Below are 19263 nucleotides of genomic sequence, written 5' to 3'. Positions count from 1 at the left end.
GCCTGTGCATGAGAGCAAATGCTAGAACAAAAAGACACAATAGTTTTGTTTTTTTTTTTTTTTAGCTCTGATCACAAATTTGTATTCCTCTGCTTGTCTTTGAGGACCTTTCATAATCTGATCACATTGTATTCACCCACTCTCTTTTTCCTGACATACGTGCCCCGAAATAGTCCTTCTGGGCATCTTCATGATCTCTTTAGTTTGTGACTTGCCGCAGCGCAGTGAAGAAGCAGTGACCACCGTCGTGGGCCCTCAGAGCCTAGGCTCAGATCCTGAGAGAGCTGTAGACCTCCGGCAGGTTACCCACCCTCTCTGGGCTTCTGTTTCTTTACCTGTAAACTGGCAAAGAACAGTAGGCACTTTGCAGGGTTGGGGGATTCTATGAGTCAATGCAGGTAGAACAGGTGAAGTAGGGCCTGGCACATAAAATGCAGGTGTTGGGGCGTCTGGGTGGCTCGGTCAGTTGAGTGTCTGACTTCAGCTTGGATCATGATCTCATGGTTCATGAGTTCAAGCCCCACGTTGGGCCCTGTGCTGACAGCTCAGAGCCTAGAGCCTGCTTCCGATTCTGTGTCTCTCTTTCTCTCTGCCCCCTCCCCCACTTGCACTCTGTCTCTCTCTCTCTCTCTCTCAAAAGTGAATAAACTTTAAAAAACATTTTTTTAAGCTGCAGGGTGTGTTTTAGCTGTTACTGCTAATCTCCCCTATGTAGTGGGTTGTTATTAGTTCCCTATAGCTCGTCTGTAAACTGGGAGAGGATTCTTGTGAATAAAATAGTTTTATTATCACTTTTAAATTTTTTATTTATTTTTAAAAATGTTATTTGATTATTTATTTTGAGAGCGAGAGAGACACGGAGAACACAAGCAGGGGAAGGGGCAGAGACAGAGGGAGAGACAATCCCAAGCAGGCTCCGCGCTGTCAGCGAGAGCCTGACGTGGGGCTCGATCCCACAGACTGAGAGATCCTGACCTGAGCCAAAATCAAGAGTTGGGTGCCCAACTAACTGAGCCACTCAGGCGCCCCTAGTTTTTTAAACCAAATATTGTCACTTTGGTTTTTTTTTTTTTTTTGTAATTTCAAGTTTTTATTTAAATTCCAGTTAGTTAACGTACATAAATAAAATAGTTTTAAAAAGTACCTAACGGGGTTGCCTGGGTGGCTCCGTTGGTTGGACGCCCGACTCTTGATTTTGGCTCAGGTCATAATCTCGCAGTTGGTGGGCTCCAGACCCCGGGGCAGGCTCTGAGCTGACAGCTTGGAGTCTGCTTGGGATTCTCTGCCTCCCTCTCTCTGTGCCCCTCCCCCACTTCACGCTCTCTCCCTCTGTCTCTCTCAGGATAAATAAATAAGCTTAAAAAAAAAAAAGTACCTAACACAGTGCCTGGCACATAGTAGGGCTAATTTTCTGGAATGGCAGTTTTCCTGCTGCCATTTTAAGAGGGCGATAGAGCCCTTATCTACTGAGGTCTAGGGCTTCGTTTGTCCCAGTGGAGAGACAAGTGCTTTGCGTTTCAAGTCTCAAGGGCAACGAAATGGCTCAAACTGTTGAAAGACAGAGCAATGAGCAACCCTACCCACCTCAGCAAAGGTAGTAACTAGCTCCTGAGACCGAGGGGATGGACCGGTGGCTGATTCTGTGAGAATTGAGCTCCAACTGACCCATGGGAGCAAGATTTCTGACTGGATGGAATGTGACTCCGGCTCCGGTGTTTAAATAGGGCTGGACTGTGGGGATTTGGTCCATAAGCATCTTAGTGGACAGCGTGAGGATCAGAGGCCTTTCTCCAAGTCTTAGGGATAATTCTGGAGAAGTTCCCTCTAATCTTGGCTGTTTGAGGAGGATGAAGAAATATGATGCTTCCCATCTCTTGGTGTCTTCGAGGAAGTTTATAGTGATACATTGTATGTTTTATTTTCTCAATGGAGGGCAGGGATGTGCGTGACTTTCCTCTGTAAACCTCACAACCCTTTCATTAGTACTTTTCCATGTTGAATTGAATCATTACATTTTAGAACTGGAAGGGCTCGTAGAAATTATCCCAAGTTAGTACTGACGGTAATGAATTACTCTGAAGGCCAATGATACCATCCAGTTGATTCTTTTTGTCCTATGTGTCTAAAAGAAATCCTGAAGTCAGGAAGTTTCTTCTCTAAGGACTGGGCTTAGGCTGAAAGGTGGGCCCAGGTGAACATGTAATTTATCTTCAAAGAACATTTTCTTCTCCACAGCCCATTGTAGCCCACGGGCACTGACGTTCTTTTGGGAAAGACTAGGAGAACCACTGCTTTTGATGTGATGACAGCAGAGGGGTTGAGGGTCCACCAGATTGCACCAGCTTCCGGAAGTCCTGCCTGCTAGACTGGAAAAGGCACGGCCCAAGACAGGTCTCTGGAGCAGGCCCATTAGTTAGCCAGCTGGAGAAGGACCAGAGCCTCTGCAGACAGAGTAGTGTTCTGACATGTAGACCTAGCCAAGAATGGTTGTCAACCAGTCAACTCCAGCCTGCCCTGGGCTCATCTGTGACTTAGCTTTCCAATCTCTTCGGTGTCCATTCTTTTCCTTTCAATATCCACTCCATTTTCCCTGCACCCAAAGTTCTCATGCAATAGTTCCTTATGTGCCCCTTTGTTAAGGGGCGCCCTGGGTGGCTCAAGTCAGTTAAGTGTCCGACTCTTGATTTCGGCTCAGGTCATGATCTCATGGTTCATGAGTTCGAGCCCCGAGTTGGGCTCTGTGCTGACAGCGTGGAGCCTGCTTGGGATTTCTCTCTCCCCCTGTCTCTCTCTGCCCCTCTCTGGCTCTCTCTCTCCCCTCTTCTCTCTCAAAACTACACAAACATAAAAAGAAGAATTTGCTGTGTTAGGAACTGTTCTTATGAAACAATGCTTATTCACATAAAATTTTGCTTACAATTCTAGTGGGTCCACTGACAATCCTGGATTCCTTTGTTGGATTCCTGCTTAAGAATACCCACCCTTGAGTAACGTACCTGATAGTGATTTAATGCATCACCTCTTCTGTTTCTCAGAAACACAGCTGCTGTTCTACCAGGAGGTAGACAGTCTGAGAGTGAGGATAGGGACTTGAGTTTGGGATGGGGTGCTGAAACGGGTCTGTGCTGTTGGTTGTTAGAGGAGGTAAGCGAATCTAAAAAACACTAGGATTTATTCTGCCTATCCCACAGTCTGAGCAGTATTGTTTCAATTGCACTATTTTAACCTGTTTTCACATTAGAATTACTAATACTTAAAAAATATTAACGTGCATGCCCTACTCACTGAAATTCTCATTTTATTAATATGAAATGGATCCTAGGCATCAGTGTTTTAAAAATTTAAATGGCTTTATTGAAGTATAATTGATGTAAAATAAAGTGCATAAATTTAAGTATATAGTTTGGTGGATTCTATGTATGAAACCCATGAACGTACCCATCATCCCCAAAGTTTTCCCTGAAATTACAGGCAGACATTTTCCTGAGGAAAGTAATGCCTTCATCACGTTATCCCAAAGGGGAGAAGAATCAAAGCCACAGCTGAAGACCGGCTTATTGGGAACCCATTCATTCATTCAACATATTGTCAAAATCAGAACCCCAGTTAACAATAATGGCGACGATTTGAGAAGTTAATGTACCAGATACTATGCCAGGCACTTGATGTGTATTATCTCTGACCCATACAAAAATTCTGAAATGTAAATACATCATGTCAGTTTTACAGATAAGGGAACTAAGGCTCAGAATGAAGTGACTTGCCCAGTGCCACATATCATGTAGGTATTTGCAAAAGCGAGTGTTCGGTAGGAGATCTGCTACAGTGAACCTGTGCTTCAGCCTCTGGGCCATGATGCCTTTAGTAATGCCAAGTTACCTAATTCTGCTCAGAACAAGTTAAGCTTGAAATACCAGGGCTGAACAGGAAAGAGTGAAGTCAAAGATATCTTTTTTTTTTTTTTTTTTTTTACAATTCTCTTCTAACCAATGAGAAATCATTACAAAAGAGAAAGTACTGCCTTTAAAAGACGCAAGACAGCACTGTGCCCTCAAGAGGTGTGGTAGGTTTTCTCAAGTTGTTATCTAACCACAAACCAACTGTCTATCATTACACTGCATTTTAGAGGACATCTATGATTGGTTGGCTAAGAGAGCAACATTTAAATTTAAAGACCAAAACAACCAGGGGTCATTTTCAGTGAGAAAGATAAAGCTTTGTTATTAGAGAAAACTCCAGCTGGAGTCTGAGATTAGGCATTAAAACCCTTACCATCACCTCACTAACTGGTGTGCTACTATTGATTTCTTCATCAAGAAACCAGCCCCTATTTTAAGTAAAACCCACTGCAAAGGTATGTTAAAAGCCATGTGAAGGCTCTTTGTAAACTGCAAGGGATTACAAACGAGCTAGTAAATACAAATATTTATAGCTTAAGATTTAATTAAAAAATTAGTCTCAAAACAGAAAGCAAAATTTGCCTGTGTACAAAGGTTATGCCAGGAGAAGGTGGCAGAGTCAGAAGCAGCCACAATTCCTGATGCCTAAGTTCCTACTTGCCGCTGGATCACAGGTAGCGTTAATGTTTTCTGCCTCCAGTTTTTCCCTCTGCTGGTCTATTGGGCCACTAAGTGCACTGTATCCTCAGTACTCTGTTTATTCTGGAGAAGACATACACAATAAAACCTATAAAAGAAAAAAAGCGGGCCAGATGACTTTATAGAAAGGAAACCATGGTTTCAAGTTATGGATTGAAAAATGACTTCCTCTTCGTACATTTACTGTACTTCATTCTGAGTCTGGGATGCATCCTCAGCTTAAGGAGATAGAAAGATTAATGGAAAAAAAACCATTTATTTCAGGCAATATAAGTTCTTCTGACAAATACAGCAAGATAGTAAGCATTAAAATTTTAGAGAACTTGAAATGTTGAAATTCCTATAATCCAATCATCTTTTCCTCAGTAATAGCTTCTATTACAGAAAGTTTCACTTAATAGATAAGGCTGAAAATGACATTGTTTCAAATTTTATACCCTCTATTTTATGTTCATGAAGTAAAGCACTACAGAACTATACAGAGCCACCAAATCAGCAATATAGAATTTCAGGGTTTTTTTTTTTGTTGTTGAAACTCACTTTATTTAAAAAAAAACAGTCATGAACAATAAATTACAATCATTTCCCCCTTTTATAAATTCTTCATAAAATATATTTGACAATTTTAAAAGAAAATTTCAAAAGTTGCTTTCATTTTTGAAGTGCTGATGACTTATTTTTTGACCATTTTGTCATGCTGGTGAATTATTTTGTAGCTGCTACAATAGTTTGATTGATAAACATTTTACAATTAAAAACAACAACAACAACAAAGAGGAAAAAACAGACCAGCAGAAAGAACTATTCAGTGTGCTATTTATCTGACACTTAACACTTACTTCATCATAATGACAAAGTATCCCTTAGCACCAAAAATCTACAGGAACCCCATCTTTCTAAGTGACATCTAGTGCAAAATAACATTCTAGGAACTAACTGTACAACCCCATATTTTAACTGGCCACAGCTGCCTATGAGCTTATTTGAAATATTTGGTCTTTTTTCAATTAAGACAAATTTCATAAAACACTATAAACCATGGCAAGAGACTCTGAGGAATAATAATTGTTTATTGAGTACCTATTATGGGCAAGGCACTGTGCACAAATTCTTGCTTTCGTTTTTCCTCTAGCAAATATCCAGGAATTTCCAAGTATCGCTAACCTTTTATTTCTTACTCCTGGCTGGAAAAGGCTTGTAGGGTTATATACCATTTTTAAACTGTCATTTTATCAACTGACCTTTAGTGCTGAGCTCACAGTAGGTACTTAATAAATACCTCCTGACCAAAAGAACAAATAGAGACAAAGAATTTACTATCATTTTGCTTGGTATCATAGGCTATTTTAGAATACAAGGACTGAGAAAATTCCAGAAGAAACCTCCTGATCACCTCATACCTTTGCTGCCAATGAAGGAAAGATTTCCACTTCACAGGTGAAATCTTTCAAAGTAAGTAATTGTTAGCTATTTTAAATGAAGCAAGACCAAAACTATGTACTTAGGGAACCATGACTCTAAGCACATAGATATTTGAAGAGCAAATGAAGCACCGGCATGCTATCACCTGAATCATCATGAATCTCTGCTGAAGTGCCACCTTACTGATGTGACACTAGAATACTTTTCACTTCCAATAACTCAATCCCCTTGGCCAGATCTGTGTTATAGTAATTTGGTGATCCAGAGGGTCAATGGTCATGAGGTTCCAGTGTATTTCCACCTCTAATTTCCAAAAAGTTTCTTGTATTTATTGGCTTGAAAGTGATGTTAAAAGTATATGATTTTTTTTATTTTAAAAGGTTTATTAAAAAAAATAATAAAAGGCTTTAGTTCAATAAAGCCTTTCAGTCCAAATTTCAAACTTCCAGATCAAGTAACACATAGTTCAGAAATTTTACATACTCTAATTTTTTGTGCTTTTTCACCTTCTCTAGTCCCCAAATACACTTTAAATAAGGAAAAATTATGTTAGCAAAATTCCAAAAGTTGTAGAAGTTCAAAAAAACTGAGGAGACACATTGGGTGCCAACTATGCTTCAATTAAAAAAAAAAAACTCAAGAAAAAAAAAAGCAAGGAGACTATGAAACTATTAACAATTTCAGTATTCTAATACTTTTTTTTTTTTTTTTTTTTTTTTTTTTTTTACTTTGACCAAAGATTCTAGTGCTTTATAAAGACTAACCTAGATACAATGGTCTTAAAGTCTATCTAACCTTAAAGGCTAATATTCTGTTTTAGGAAAACTTTCCTTAGACTTTAATTCTCTGCATGTATATAGGAAAACAAACTGGAGACAACCATACAGGGTTAAAAATCAAACTAACTTCAAGAAGAGTAACAGTCTATTGGTTTTTTACATAGACCATACCAAGTGTGATTGTATAAAATCAATAATGTTTCTACTTGAAAGATATAATTGATGCCACAATATTTTATCCATTTGTCACACTGTATAGGTATCATCTCCCACTTTAGAAAAAGGTGATCAACATTTAACACAACCATATCACTATCATTACTGTGTCAAATTAGACAAGAGAAAATAGCATTAGTGCTAAAACGAAAGGAATTCCAGTGATTACACAAGAGACCATATCAGGGCAGGCGATGTGAGGGTAGATTTCTTTTGATTTCTTCAACTTTATGCTGAGGCTTAGACAAAGTCTTGAAATCAAAAATTAATATATCAAGTAGGGCAGTTCATATATAGCAAAGTTTTCAGAAACAGAGGAATCCTGTGTTCAGATTTATATCAGATTGCAGATGCTCAAGTGCAGACATGTTCCAGTGCAGTGGTTTAATTGGTTAATTGAATGCTTGGTTACTTAAAGAAGGTGATTGAATCAAGGTCCTTGCCAACCTGCTACCACATGATTGCATGGCTAATTCAACTCCTGCAGCTATAGGGCACTGGAGAGCTCAAACATACTTCAGCAGCTTTGGATCACTTAATTTTATGTTTAGTTAGATAATTTTAGACCCTCCAAAATGATGCCTTAAAAAAAAGCTGTATAATATTACAAAAATAAAAAATGTGGTATGATTTCATTAGAGGGAAGGACAGGGTAGGAAGATGAGGGAAGGTTCTTTTATTTTTATCACTGATTTCACCAGCAAATCTCAAAAACCCAAACCTACATCAAATAATTTAAACAGAAGTGGCATTTTCTTCATATGGAATGCAAAATGCACACATTCACATACTTACATATACATAAATATATACATATATGTTTCCTTTACAAAGCTACAAAGGTTGCATTACCAGCATGCAAACCTCTTCTTCCATGGAAATTCCTAATACTGACAAGGAATGTCTAAAATACTTAGAGACTTATTTCCAGAAAACTGGACTTTCTTCTCCTCTTGGCTCTTAGAGAATTTTCCTGCCAAACTTCCAATGATCATTTTAAAAAATGTACACCCACATTGGTAATACACACTTAAAACATACTAACAAAATGGCCAGCTTGGACTTAAGAAAAATGAAAAAAAAACACCCCACAATAAAATCTAAACCCTTAGAAGGTGGAGTTTAGCTTTTTATATTCTTTTTCAGCCACATTATGTTGTTGCATCACTGTGAAAACATAAGCAGCATACCATCCGAGATATTTGCAAACAATGTATGTGTCACGTTTCCCAGCTGCTATCTTTAAATGCAATTTGTACTAATCTGAGTTCTAGTTCAAAAGCATCTGGACGATCCTGAGGGTTTGCAGCCAGCATTTCCTTAATCAGTTGTTTCATTCGCCCATTCATAGACTTTTTCTTCACAGGAATGAGAAGTTCCATTTTGGGATTTTCCAGAAGCGCCTCTCCAACGGGCACAATCTCAGTTCCTTGTTTTACATAACTCCCTAAGAGTTCCTTCTTTGTCTCTGTGTCTATGAATGTGATCCTTTCCAGCATTGCCCAGATGATAATCCCCAAAGCAAAGATGTCAGCTTTTGCTGTGTAATGTCCCTCCCACACTTCAGGTGCCATGTAGAAATCTGTTCCACACGCTGTGGAAAGGAAACACTTGTTTACACTGACAGGTTCTTCTGGGTTCTGCCCAGAGGCTGAACAAACTTTACTGAGACCAAAATCGGCCACTTTCAGTGTGGGTTCCAAGTCACTGGTATCCAACCTGCTTTGAGAAATCAGGATGTTATCAGGCTTAAGATCTCGGTGGATGATCTGGTTTTTATGCAAGAAAGCCAGAGCACTGCTCAGCTGAAGCATAAAGCTGGTGTTAGTTTTACGATTGGGTTTCCTGGACAACAGATACTCATTCATATCTCCGCCGTCGCAAAAATCCATCACAAACCACAAGTAATAGGCGCTTCTGGGATCAAAGGCAATTTCTCCTTTTAATGAAGTCTCTACAAGCTATAAGAGGGAAAAAATAAATGGATTACAATCATCTGCACAGTTTATAAAATTCAGCTATAGGGGCACCTGGATGGCTCAGTCGGTTAAGGGTCCAACTTCAACTCAGGTCATGATCTCAGTTTGTGGGTTCGGGCCCTGCGTCGGGCTCTTTGCTGACAACTCAGAGCCTGGAGCCTGCTTTGGATTCTGTGTCCCCTCTCCCTCTGTTCTCCCCGCTCACGCTCTCTCTCAAAAATAAATAAAAAACATTAAAAAAATTAAAATTCAGCTATAGAAAATAAGTGACTGGTTAAGTGAGACTACCAATTTTAAGTGGAAATTCCATGAATGTTTTATTTGGTCAGTGCTTTTACATGTGCATTTTATTTTAAACTTCAGTACTTCAAACTGTCATTTTGCTCCTAATGAATACCACCAAATCTCTAAGTCAAGACATAAAAATTTATTTAAAAATAAAATGGCGTGGGGTCTCTGGGTGGCTCAGTCGGTTAAGCATCTGACTTGGGCTCAGGTCATGATCGCATGGTGGGTGAGCTGGAGCTCCGCATCAGACCCTGTTCTGACAGCTCAGAGCCTGAAGCCTGCTTCCAGATTCTGTGTCTCCGTCTCTCTCTGCCCCTTCCCTGCTCATGCTCTCTCTCAAAAAAATAAACATTAAAAAAATTTTTTTAAAAAATTAAATAGCTTTAGGGGTGCCTAGCTGGCTTAGTTGGTAGAACATAGGACTCCTTATCTCAGGGTCACGAGTTCAAGCTCCACATTGGGTATAGAACTTACAATCAATCAATCACTCAATCAATAGCTTTATTTTGAAAAGCATCCAACTGGCTATACATTTTGTGTGTGTGTTAATGGAGCTGAACTCTATCCACCTAGCTAATAGCTTCATGAAAAAGTCAAAGTTTTTGGGGCGCCTGGGTGGCTCAGTTGGTTGAGCAACCGACTTTGGCTCTGGCCATGATCTCATGGTTCATGAGTTTGAGCCCCGCGTCAGGCTCTGTGCTGACAGCTCAGAGCCTGGAGCCTGCATCGGATTCTGTGTCTCCCTCTCTCTCTGCCCCTCCCCCACTCATGCTCTGTCTCAGAAATAAATAAACATTTAAAAAAAAAAAAAGTCAAAGTTTCAGCAGCCAGATCTGGGAGACTGCCAGCTGGGATATAAACATCCATTAGGAATTTCTATTCAATTAAATGTCCTGAAATAACTTTCTTGTTCACTGGACATACACTATCAAATAATCTGTGATATTAAGAGAAAAATGATCAAGGAACACTAGTTGTTACAGAAATAAAGCCTTCCTGTAGTCACTGATAAAAATAAAGACTGACATCATTGCTTCATAAACTTCTACAGGCAGAACGCAAATACAGTGGCAATCACTGGAGGCTTCTAAAACCAATTTATAAAAAAACATTTACATTTTGAAATAAAAATTCAAATCTGAGTTTGTAGATTTCTTTTATACAAGCTGAAAACCTAGAACAAATTGCTATTTCATTTGTTATGATTATCTAACTATAACTCTATTACCTTAAATTCAAGAATATTAATTACTTCACTGAATATGAATTGTCATTCTAAAATATAGATACAGTGCTTTGAAAGCATTTGTCCCATAGTGTCCTTTTCAAACCCACTGAATAGAAGCTCAGTAGGGAAGATGAAGAGTTGTTAAAGAATGAATGAACTGGTGGGGCACCTGGGTGGCTCAGTCGGTTGAGCCTCCGACTTTGGCTCAGGTCATGATCTCATGGCCTGTGAGTTCGAGCCCCTCGTTGGGCTCTGTGCTGACAGCTCAGAGCCTGGAGTCTGCTTCAGATTCTGTCTCCCTCTCTGTCTGCCCCTAACCCACTTGCATTCGGTCTCTCTCTCAAAAATAAGTAAATATTAAAAAAAAAATTTAAAAGAATGAATGAACTGCTAATTTTACGTTTAAGTCCACTAGTACGTCCTCTTGTCATTTTGGAGGGCAGAAGCAAAGAGCACCTTTTCATGCCATCTCCCCCAATGGCAAACAGCTGTAATTGCAACTGTGTGCAGATGTCTTTGGCATGCATTTTCTTTGTTGTATGTGTTTGCCAGTGAGCCAGAACGGTCTAGAAAGGTACAGATCACACAATTATTTACCAAGTGCACTATTACTAAATATGCTGAGATTAAAGACCAGCGTCATCACTCCTTCATTTCCTCTCTTCTGTCTTTACTCTCAAAATCAAACTTCCTAAATAGCTTTGAGCAATGCAGAGTCCTAGCATTCAAAGAATGGTTTAGAATAAGGCCAGATAAGTAAATATTTTAGGCTTGATAAGCCACATAAGGTCTCTGTTTCATATTCCTTTTCATTTCTTTTCTTTTTCTTAAAAACTCTTTAAAAATGTAAAAACTGGGGGCACCTGGGTGGCTCAGTCAGTTAAGTGTCTGACTTTGGCTAGGGTCATGATCTCATGGTTTGTGAGTTCAAGCCTTGCACCAGGCTCTCTGGGCTCTCTGCTGACAGCGAGGAGCTTCTTTGTCCCCCTCTCACTCTGCCCCTCCTCCCCACACTCTTTCAAAAATAAATAAACATTAAAAAAAAAAAAACGCTAAAAATTAGGTGTGCCTGGTAGCTCCGTACATTAAGTGCCTGACTGGATTTCAGCTCAGATCATGATCTCACAGTTCGTGGGACTGAGACCCACGTGAGGCTCTGCGCTGGCAGAGCGGAGCCTGCTTGGGATTCTGTCTCCCTAGCTCTCTGCACCTCCCCCGCTCACATTCTTTCTCTCTCTCAAAATGAATAAACAAACTTAAAAAAAAAAAAAGTAAAAACTATTTTTAGCATCTGGGCCATATAAAAACTAGCTGAGGGCTATAGTTTGAGGGTCACTGGTTGAGAGCTATAGAAGTACAGTGCCCAATCTGCTTATTTCCACGTGTAGAGGATGTCATCAGCCATAGATTCTCTTGGCTCAAGTCCTTCAATAGCTTCCCTGATCTCTTAGGATACAATCTAAGCTCTTTAACATGGGCTATGGGATCCTCTAACCTTGCTGATATTTCCAGTCTCATCTAAAACAACTCTCCCAGTATAGTATAGCCTTATTATCTTCCTTCACTTCTTAGAATGTTTTGTACTTTTTGCTTTAAGATATTTGTACGTACAGTTCTTTCTGGCTGTGAAGTTTTCTCACTCACTCACCTGGCTAACTCCTCTTTATCTTTCATGTTTCCACTGTTTCAGTTGAAACAGTTCCTGTGTGTGTGTGTATGTATGTGTATATATTTGAGAGACAGTGGGGGAGGGGCAGAGAGAGAAGGAGAGAGAGAGAATCCCAAGCAGGCTCCACACTGTCAGTGTAAAGCCTGACGTGTGACTCGAACCCACAAACCATGAGATAAGACCTGAGCTGAAGTCAGAGGCTTAACCAACTGAGCCACCCAGGTATCCCTCAGTTGAAAGTTCATAATTCCTGAGCCCCATAATTATGTCAGGTTCTCTATCATATGCTCCTATATCATCCTGTACCTCTCATTCACGACACTTATTATAAATTATACAGACTGGCCACTAAGTTCCTACGTTGAGACTACATCCTCTGTTAATTATTTGTTTTACATTTTCTTCTAGGTAAGGTTTTTGGCTATTAGGAACTGGTTTAATCATTTAGAACAAGGAAAATACTTAGAAAAACACAGAGAAAAACAAAAATTCGTGTAAAGAATGGAGAAAGCCAGGGATAGGGACTCTGTGGTCACATTATAGATTTAATTGTTTTTATCAGACGTAAATTTAGAGAAGGTATTTGCTAAATGTGTTGATCAATGTCTGGTGAACTAAATAAATCCATAGAAAAGACAATTTTAACAATGACCTACTATTGAGTACTTCCTATGTGCCAAATATTATACCTGCATCATCTCTAATTTTGACAACTCCCATGGAAGGTAAAAATTATTATTTCTATTTTACGTCTGAAGATACAGATGCTAGGAAGACATGAGCTATTTAGCCAAGGTCATACAGCTAGCAAAAGTGCTACAAGTCGAACACAGGTCTACCAAGCTTTGAAAGATGTAAGAGAGTACAAATAAAAAGGTGCTTTAGATTTAAAAAAAAAAAAAAAAATCACTGAATCAAGTCTGGAAGTACTTTACATCTTAAAGCCTTGAAAGACCACCTAATGCCTAGTTACTATGAAGGTTGCTAGATCTGGATCAAGGATACCATCAGCAATAAGTCGTTTATTTAAATGTCTTTGTATCTGTAGTCCAAGAGAGATTATATACCTTGGTCTCCAAAATTCAACGCAAAGTTCAGCAAGGTCCTATTCACTTTTTATTTTTTTATTTTTAACATTTATTTATTTTTGAGACAGAGAGAGACACAGCATGAACAGGGGAGGGGCAGAGAGAGAGGGGAACACAGAATCGGAAGCAGGCTCCAGGCTCTGAGCCATCAGCCCAGAGCCCGACGTGGGGCTCGAACTTGAGGACCGCGAGATCGTGACCTGAGCCGAAGTCGGACACTCAACCGACTGAGCCACCCAGGCGCCCCGGTCCTATTCACTTTTAAGAGGGAATGTGGTGAGACTGTTTCTAATATTTCCTATCAGTGCAACTGACATAATAAGCACTTTTAGAAATGTAAATAATAAATCAAATAGAGGCTAAATAGTTGTGCTTTATAGTCACTGCCTTAAGAGGTTTCATGGCAGAGCATGCTAAACTACGATATAAATTAGGTTCTCAAGATTGATATTTGTTTACCATATGATGAAACCTGCAGGTTTCTAATTACACAGATTAATGTGTTTGTCTTCCTTCTTGTTCCTAGTCCAAAAGCTTTTGTTATTTTAAAATCATACTTCTGTACCCTGATGGTAAATTCTGAATTTAGACATACTCATGGAAAGTTATTTCTTTTTCCAAGAATGACTGGACTTAAGAAATTTTCGTCTGGCCTTTAACTACCTATGTTTTAAATACCTTTTCTATGCAGCAAGTATAGGCCTCCTAGAGATTTTGATCTATGTCAGAAGCCAACCTAAAAAAATCTAGCAAATCTTTTCTGTTTTCCTATGTTAATGCTTTCTCCAGGTCTACAAAAAAAGTAATTTGGAGGCAAGAGTAATTTGGAAGTTAAGGGAACACAAGTTTTAGCAGTCAGATAGTCTCCTATATTCAGCTTCCAATTCTGTCACTTGCTAGATAGGCGACTTTAATAAATTCATTATTTACTCTAAGCCTCAGTTTCTTCATTTGTAATGATGATAATAATAATACCACCTTCACAAGACTGTTCTGAGCAACTGCCTTTAAAGCACTTAGCACAGAGCACAGAACTGAGTAGGAACCCAAACGTTAGCTATTAGCACTATTAATAACATTCAAGTGCTATGCCACACACCTCATGAACATTAACTGGAGTTGCATGGTTAAGAAACCACGTAACCCTCTAAAACAGCAGAGGCTTTTGTTCAAACTACTGATTTATAAAGAAATGCCCAATTACCTATATGGGTACTGCTATTGATTGTGGAGTTTTCATTTTCTTCTGTCTGCAGTTCCCCAAAAGAGTGATTTCAAATAAATGAATTTATTAGACTCTGATCTCAATCACTTCTCTAGTTCCTACATTGCCCCATTCCCATGCAGATTGGCAAGTATCATGGCATAACAGGTGGCTTATGTTATTTTTAGGTATTTGCATCATAGGTTTAAATAAAACCTTGTTTTAAAGCAAACATCTACTCAGTTCTTGGCAGACCCCTATCTACTCCTAACTATATAAACACCTGCATTTAAAAGTACAAGTTTATCTGACGCTTTTATTTCTCTTTTTGCTGACCAATGCTATGTTCAAGTCACTTCTATTTCCCATTCAACCACACATACCTGTAAATAAAGGGAAGAATTAGAGCCATGGGACATTTTTTGCACCATCCCATCTTTTTGTAAGATGCATTCCTCCAAGTGAATCACATTTGGATGTTGGCTCTTGATACTGCTTAGGGCCCAGAACTCACGCAGGGCTAGTTCAACATTTTCAGGTGCATGGCATCGAATCTTCTTCACTGCCACCCGTGCAGAGGTCTTTCTGATGACTGCTTCATACACAACACCGTAACTGCCTCGGCCTACCTCCCGTATTAGATCGTACTTTGGCTGGCTACTCACCATCTTCAAGGTCAAAGTTTCTGGAAAAATCAACAAAGTTTGCTCTGTTGAAATTAAGTATACTTACTGGCTTATATACCTTCTTATGTATGATTTAGTTATCTGTTTCACTGTTTGTACTGCTTGAAGGGTAACTGTTATAACAGGCAAATCTAAATATTTTAATAATAATAATAATAATAATAATAATAATAAATCAGCTAACACTTAGGTACTACTTACCATGTATCAGGAACTGTTCCAAGCACTTTATAATATTAAATTCATTTAATCCTCACAACAATATTTTGAAGCAGACACTATTATGGTCATTTTATAGATGAGAAAACTAAAGCACAGACAGTTTAAGCAACATGTCTAAGGTCAAACAGCTACCAACTGGTGGACCTGGGATTTGAAACCAGGTCATCTGGCTCTGACCCTCATAACTGTAACCACTACGTTATAACTGCTTCAAAAATTACTGTTACAAACAAACCAAAAAATTTGTTTTTTCTTGATCAGTAAGTAAAAATGATAAAACTCCAGCTTCTCCTTAAAGCTGACACACACACACAAGTTCATAAAAATGTCAAAACAAAAACAAAAAACCCCCACAGTTAGAAATACAAACACCTGGCTTGGGCTTAAGGACTGAAAGTGAACCACGTTACATATAGAACTGAAAATGTGTAGTTGTTCTTTTTTTTTTTTTTTTTCTTTTAGTAAACTGTCAAACTGTATATGTCCTTAATTTAATTATATGTTATTTCCTCATTTCTTGCAAAATAAATGAAAAGAAAGTTTGTGGAGAAAAATGGTCTTTTAAAAATAAAGCAAGCGCCTGGGTGGCTGAATAGGTTGAGCAACAGATTCTTGACTTTGGCTCAGGTCATGATCCCAGAATCCTGGGATTGAGCCCTGCATCTGGCTCTGCGCTGAACATGCAGCCTACTAAAGATTCTCTTTCTCTTTCTTTCTTTCTTTCTTTCTTTCTCTCTCCCTCCCTCCCTCCCTCCCTCCCTCCCTCCCTCCCTCCCTCCCTCCGCCCCTTTCCCACCCACGCTGGCGCTCTCTCAAAATAAATAAACTTAACAAAATAAAATAAAACAAGCTACTTAGAATATGGTTACCTTTCTGTTGTTGAGTTTGACAACGGCTATTTAGATCTAGACCATTTTTGCCACCAAAACCTTCTCCTCCATATGAAGGGGCTCTCTGGCAGAGATCTTTCAACTTGAAAAATCATTTAAAGGCAGAAGCAAAGGCCCTACCCAGAAATGCTCCTGAGTTGTATCAAGAGAGTCGAAAGCATGCCACCTCATTCTCCAAAAAATGTTGAGATTCTCATGAGCTTCGGGAACAAATCTCATTTGCAGATGGCCACGATGCGCAAGAGAGCGTGCAATCTTCATAGCATACAGTTTGGGGGGGCGGGGTACAAGAAGCTACTGACTCTTGACCCTGAAAAACTGGGTCCAGCTACTCTGAGTCCATAGGAAAGATTTAATAAAGAAAATGAAAGCTTCTGAGATTACTTCTTCGTCCCACTTCCTCTAACTGGAACCCCCCCCCCCCGCCCCCCCGTTCAAATTCCTATTGCATTTCCTAGTGTCTGATTTCCTGCCACGGAATCCGTGCCCCGGGTCCACAGCAGCCTTTCCTTCCCGCTCTCCGTGGATCGCCCATTACTATCCGTGTCAAAGTGGCTCGTGGCCTGCCAGGCTGGCCCGTACCCCCACACGAAAGGGCACCCCAATAAGCGGGAGGGAGGGCGTGTATGAAATCCCTGGATGCGAACCTGAGCGGCCGGCCGGCCCTTCCCGGACCCCCGCGCCGGCCCTGCTAGCCCAGCGCCGGGCCGCCGGCCGGCCCGACCCCACACCTGCCGGGCCCGGGAAGGGCCAGCCCTGGGCTGAGGTGTTGCCCGACGCGGCGGCTCAGCGCCCCGCTCATTGGCCGAGTATCAGGCCCTCCCCCTCCTCGGCGGCGTCCTGACCAAACCCGGAGGGGATCCTCCCGAGGCCCTTCACCCCGAGGAGCCAGTCCTGCAGCTGCCCTGACTCCTGGGGCTGGCGGCTGAGGCCCAGAGCCTGGGCAGGAGGCCAGGGGCAGAAAGGGAGGCCGCAGCCGGGGCCGGTGGCCTGAGGAGTGCGGGCCGGAGGCCTTCCCTAGGAGGACTCCGCTGACAGGTCTGTGACAGGCCTCCCGGGGAGGGAGGCGCATGCAGGGTTCTCGGCTCTGCAGCAGGGCCTCTCTGCCAGGCCTGAAGGGCCAGATTTACCTCAGGGTAGCCGCCGCCGCTTCTCCCTCTCACGGGCTCTGCAGGCCGCCATTATCGGGCAGCTCGCGCCTCAGCCGCGGCGGCCTCCAGTCAGAGACCGGCGCGCGCCCCCGTGGTGCGCGCGGACACACCCCCTTACGCCGTGCGGCCCCGCCCCCCTCCGGCTTTCCGTAGCGCGAGCCGGGACGCCGAGCGCCATCCTTATTGGGCGCGCGCCCCGCGCTCCGCCGTCCTCCTCCCTCTCCCGAGGCTTTCAGGAGCCGGGAGTCGCCGAAGGTGTGCGCGCCCCGGAACGCACCACTAGTGCCCCTCCCCGCAGGGGTGGCCGGGTCCGGGAACGCGGAGGCCGCTGCACGCCGGGACTCGGTATCCGTAAAGCCGCAGCGGGCGCGCACGGCCCGCGGCCCCTGGGATGGTCTGCGGCAGCAGGTCCGGGCCTGGGAGTGCGCGCGCCCGGCGCCGCCTCCCCGCTCCCTCCCCGCCCCCCCTTCCCACCTACCGAGCTGCGGGCAGGTGTGCGGGGGTCGCTGGGGCGGAACGCCTGGTGCATCTTCTTCGGCTCGGGCCTGGGGTGCCTGCGGGACGCGGAGCTCTTCGGCGGGCCCGCGGGGAGGCGCGGCCCGAGCTGGGAGGCCTGGCGTCCGCCCCGCCGGGAGGGAGGCTGCACCTTTTGTCAGAGTCACTGAGCCATGTTTGCGGACGGTGCAGTTGCCCAGGCGGCGGCGGCGCGGGACTGGGTGCGATCATCTGGGAGGACGCCGTCCCCTGCCCCGCCGGCGCGGTGGTATCTCCCTTAAAGAACCCGGCGCCTCATTGTTCCCGGGCCCCGGCCGCCGGGAGTCGGGGGCGCCCTGCCCGGCGCCGAGAGGAAGGGGAGGCGGTGCCGGCCCCTGGCGCCCTGCCCGGCGGCTGCCCCCGCGTGGAGTCGGATCCAACCCGCGAGCGGCGACGGGCGGCGGTCCGAGGCAGCCGGGGCCGGGATGGACCGCGAAGACGGCTGTACTCTCGCGGCCAGACTGACAGCGGTCCGTCAGATCCCGGCCCTCAGTCGCCTGACAGCCAGCCCGGGACTGTCAGCGACTCAGAGGCTCGGACCAATCCATTATTCAGTTAGTTACACAGATCAGTAAGCGTCCGCCAGAAACGTCCGTTCCTTCTTTGCCAATTTATTCTGCATCTACTATTTGTCAATAAAGTGGCTGTTCCTCCTCCCAGTGGTGCATTGGCACGATGTGCAAAGCATCCCTGTCACCAATCTCAAGGATCAACCACTTACCCATTTTATTTTCTGTCCTCTATTTATGGACCTTCTCCGAGAGTCTGGGACTGGGTTAGGTCTTTAAATTAGCTTTACTAATCCTGACCAAACCTCACAAGGGCAGGCTTACTAATCCTGTTTTTACAGGTGAGGAAACAGACCTCTGCCTTATTTGACCAAATGGTGTGTTTTTGTGGGATGTGTGTGCCTGCTTTGAATACCCGCTCTCCTGGTGTAACTGCCTCCCCAACCCCCCCCAACCCTGCCCCAAACCCGACAATACCCGGCTCTATAATCGGTTCAGACTTTTGTTTTAAGTACCATCTACCATTCTTTAGCTGTCTGCTGGGAATACTGACGCTAGCCAAGGCTGTTTCTGCCCTTGAAAGTAGAGGGAAACTATGGAAGGCCTTATTACCTGTGTGGGTAACTGATCAGAATCAGGAGAGGGGTATCTCTTCTGGTCAGAAGAGCCTTTTTCCTTTTGTTGTGTCAGTAAATACAGGAATCCCTCATCTGACGCTGACTGCAGAACTGAGACTTGAAATCCATCCATCCCCAGAACCCCCAAAGATAGGTAGTGAGGTGAAACCAACGTGTTACAGA

General features: G+C 42.7%; 1 protein-coding gene across 4 annotated transcripts; it reads right to left on the bottom strand.

Annotated features, from left to right (window-relative positions):
• Window positions 1-6715: 6715 nt before the first annotated feature.
• On the bottom strand, window positions 6716-17919 carry PDIK1L (PDLIM1 interacting kinase 1 like). 4 transcript variants are annotated; one of them, XM_042996591.1, is made up of 3 exons: window positions 17899-17919; window positions 14855-15156; window positions 6716-8976 (listed from the first exon to the last, which is right to left on the bottom strand). In XM_042996591.1, exons 2-3 carry the CDS (start codon window positions 15137-15139, stop codon window positions 8236-8238), a joined length of 1026 nt encoding a protein of 341 aa, XP_042852525.1. In that variant the 5' UTR covers window positions 15140-15156; window positions 17899-17919; the 3' UTR covers window positions 6716-8235. The 4 variants fall into 4 exon arrangements, with proteins under 4 accessions (XP_042852525.1, XP_042852524.1, XP_007078218.1 ...); XM_042996590.1 differs by lacking the exon at window positions 17899-17919 and adding an exon at window positions 17400-17487; XM_007078156.3 differs by lacking the exon at window positions 17899-17919 and adding an exon at window positions 16390-16623.
• Window positions 17920-19263: the final 1344 nt, after the last annotated feature.

Source organism: Panthera tigris, chromosome C1 (genome assembly GCF_018350195.1).
Source record: "Panthera tigris isolate Pti1 chromosome C1, P.tigris_Pti1_mat1.1, whole genome shotgun sequence".
NCBI classification, from domain to species: Eukaryota; Metazoa; Chordata; class Mammalia; order Carnivora; family Felidae; genus Panthera; species Panthera tigris.
This window is presented reverse-complemented; position numbering and strand designations above follow the sequence as displayed.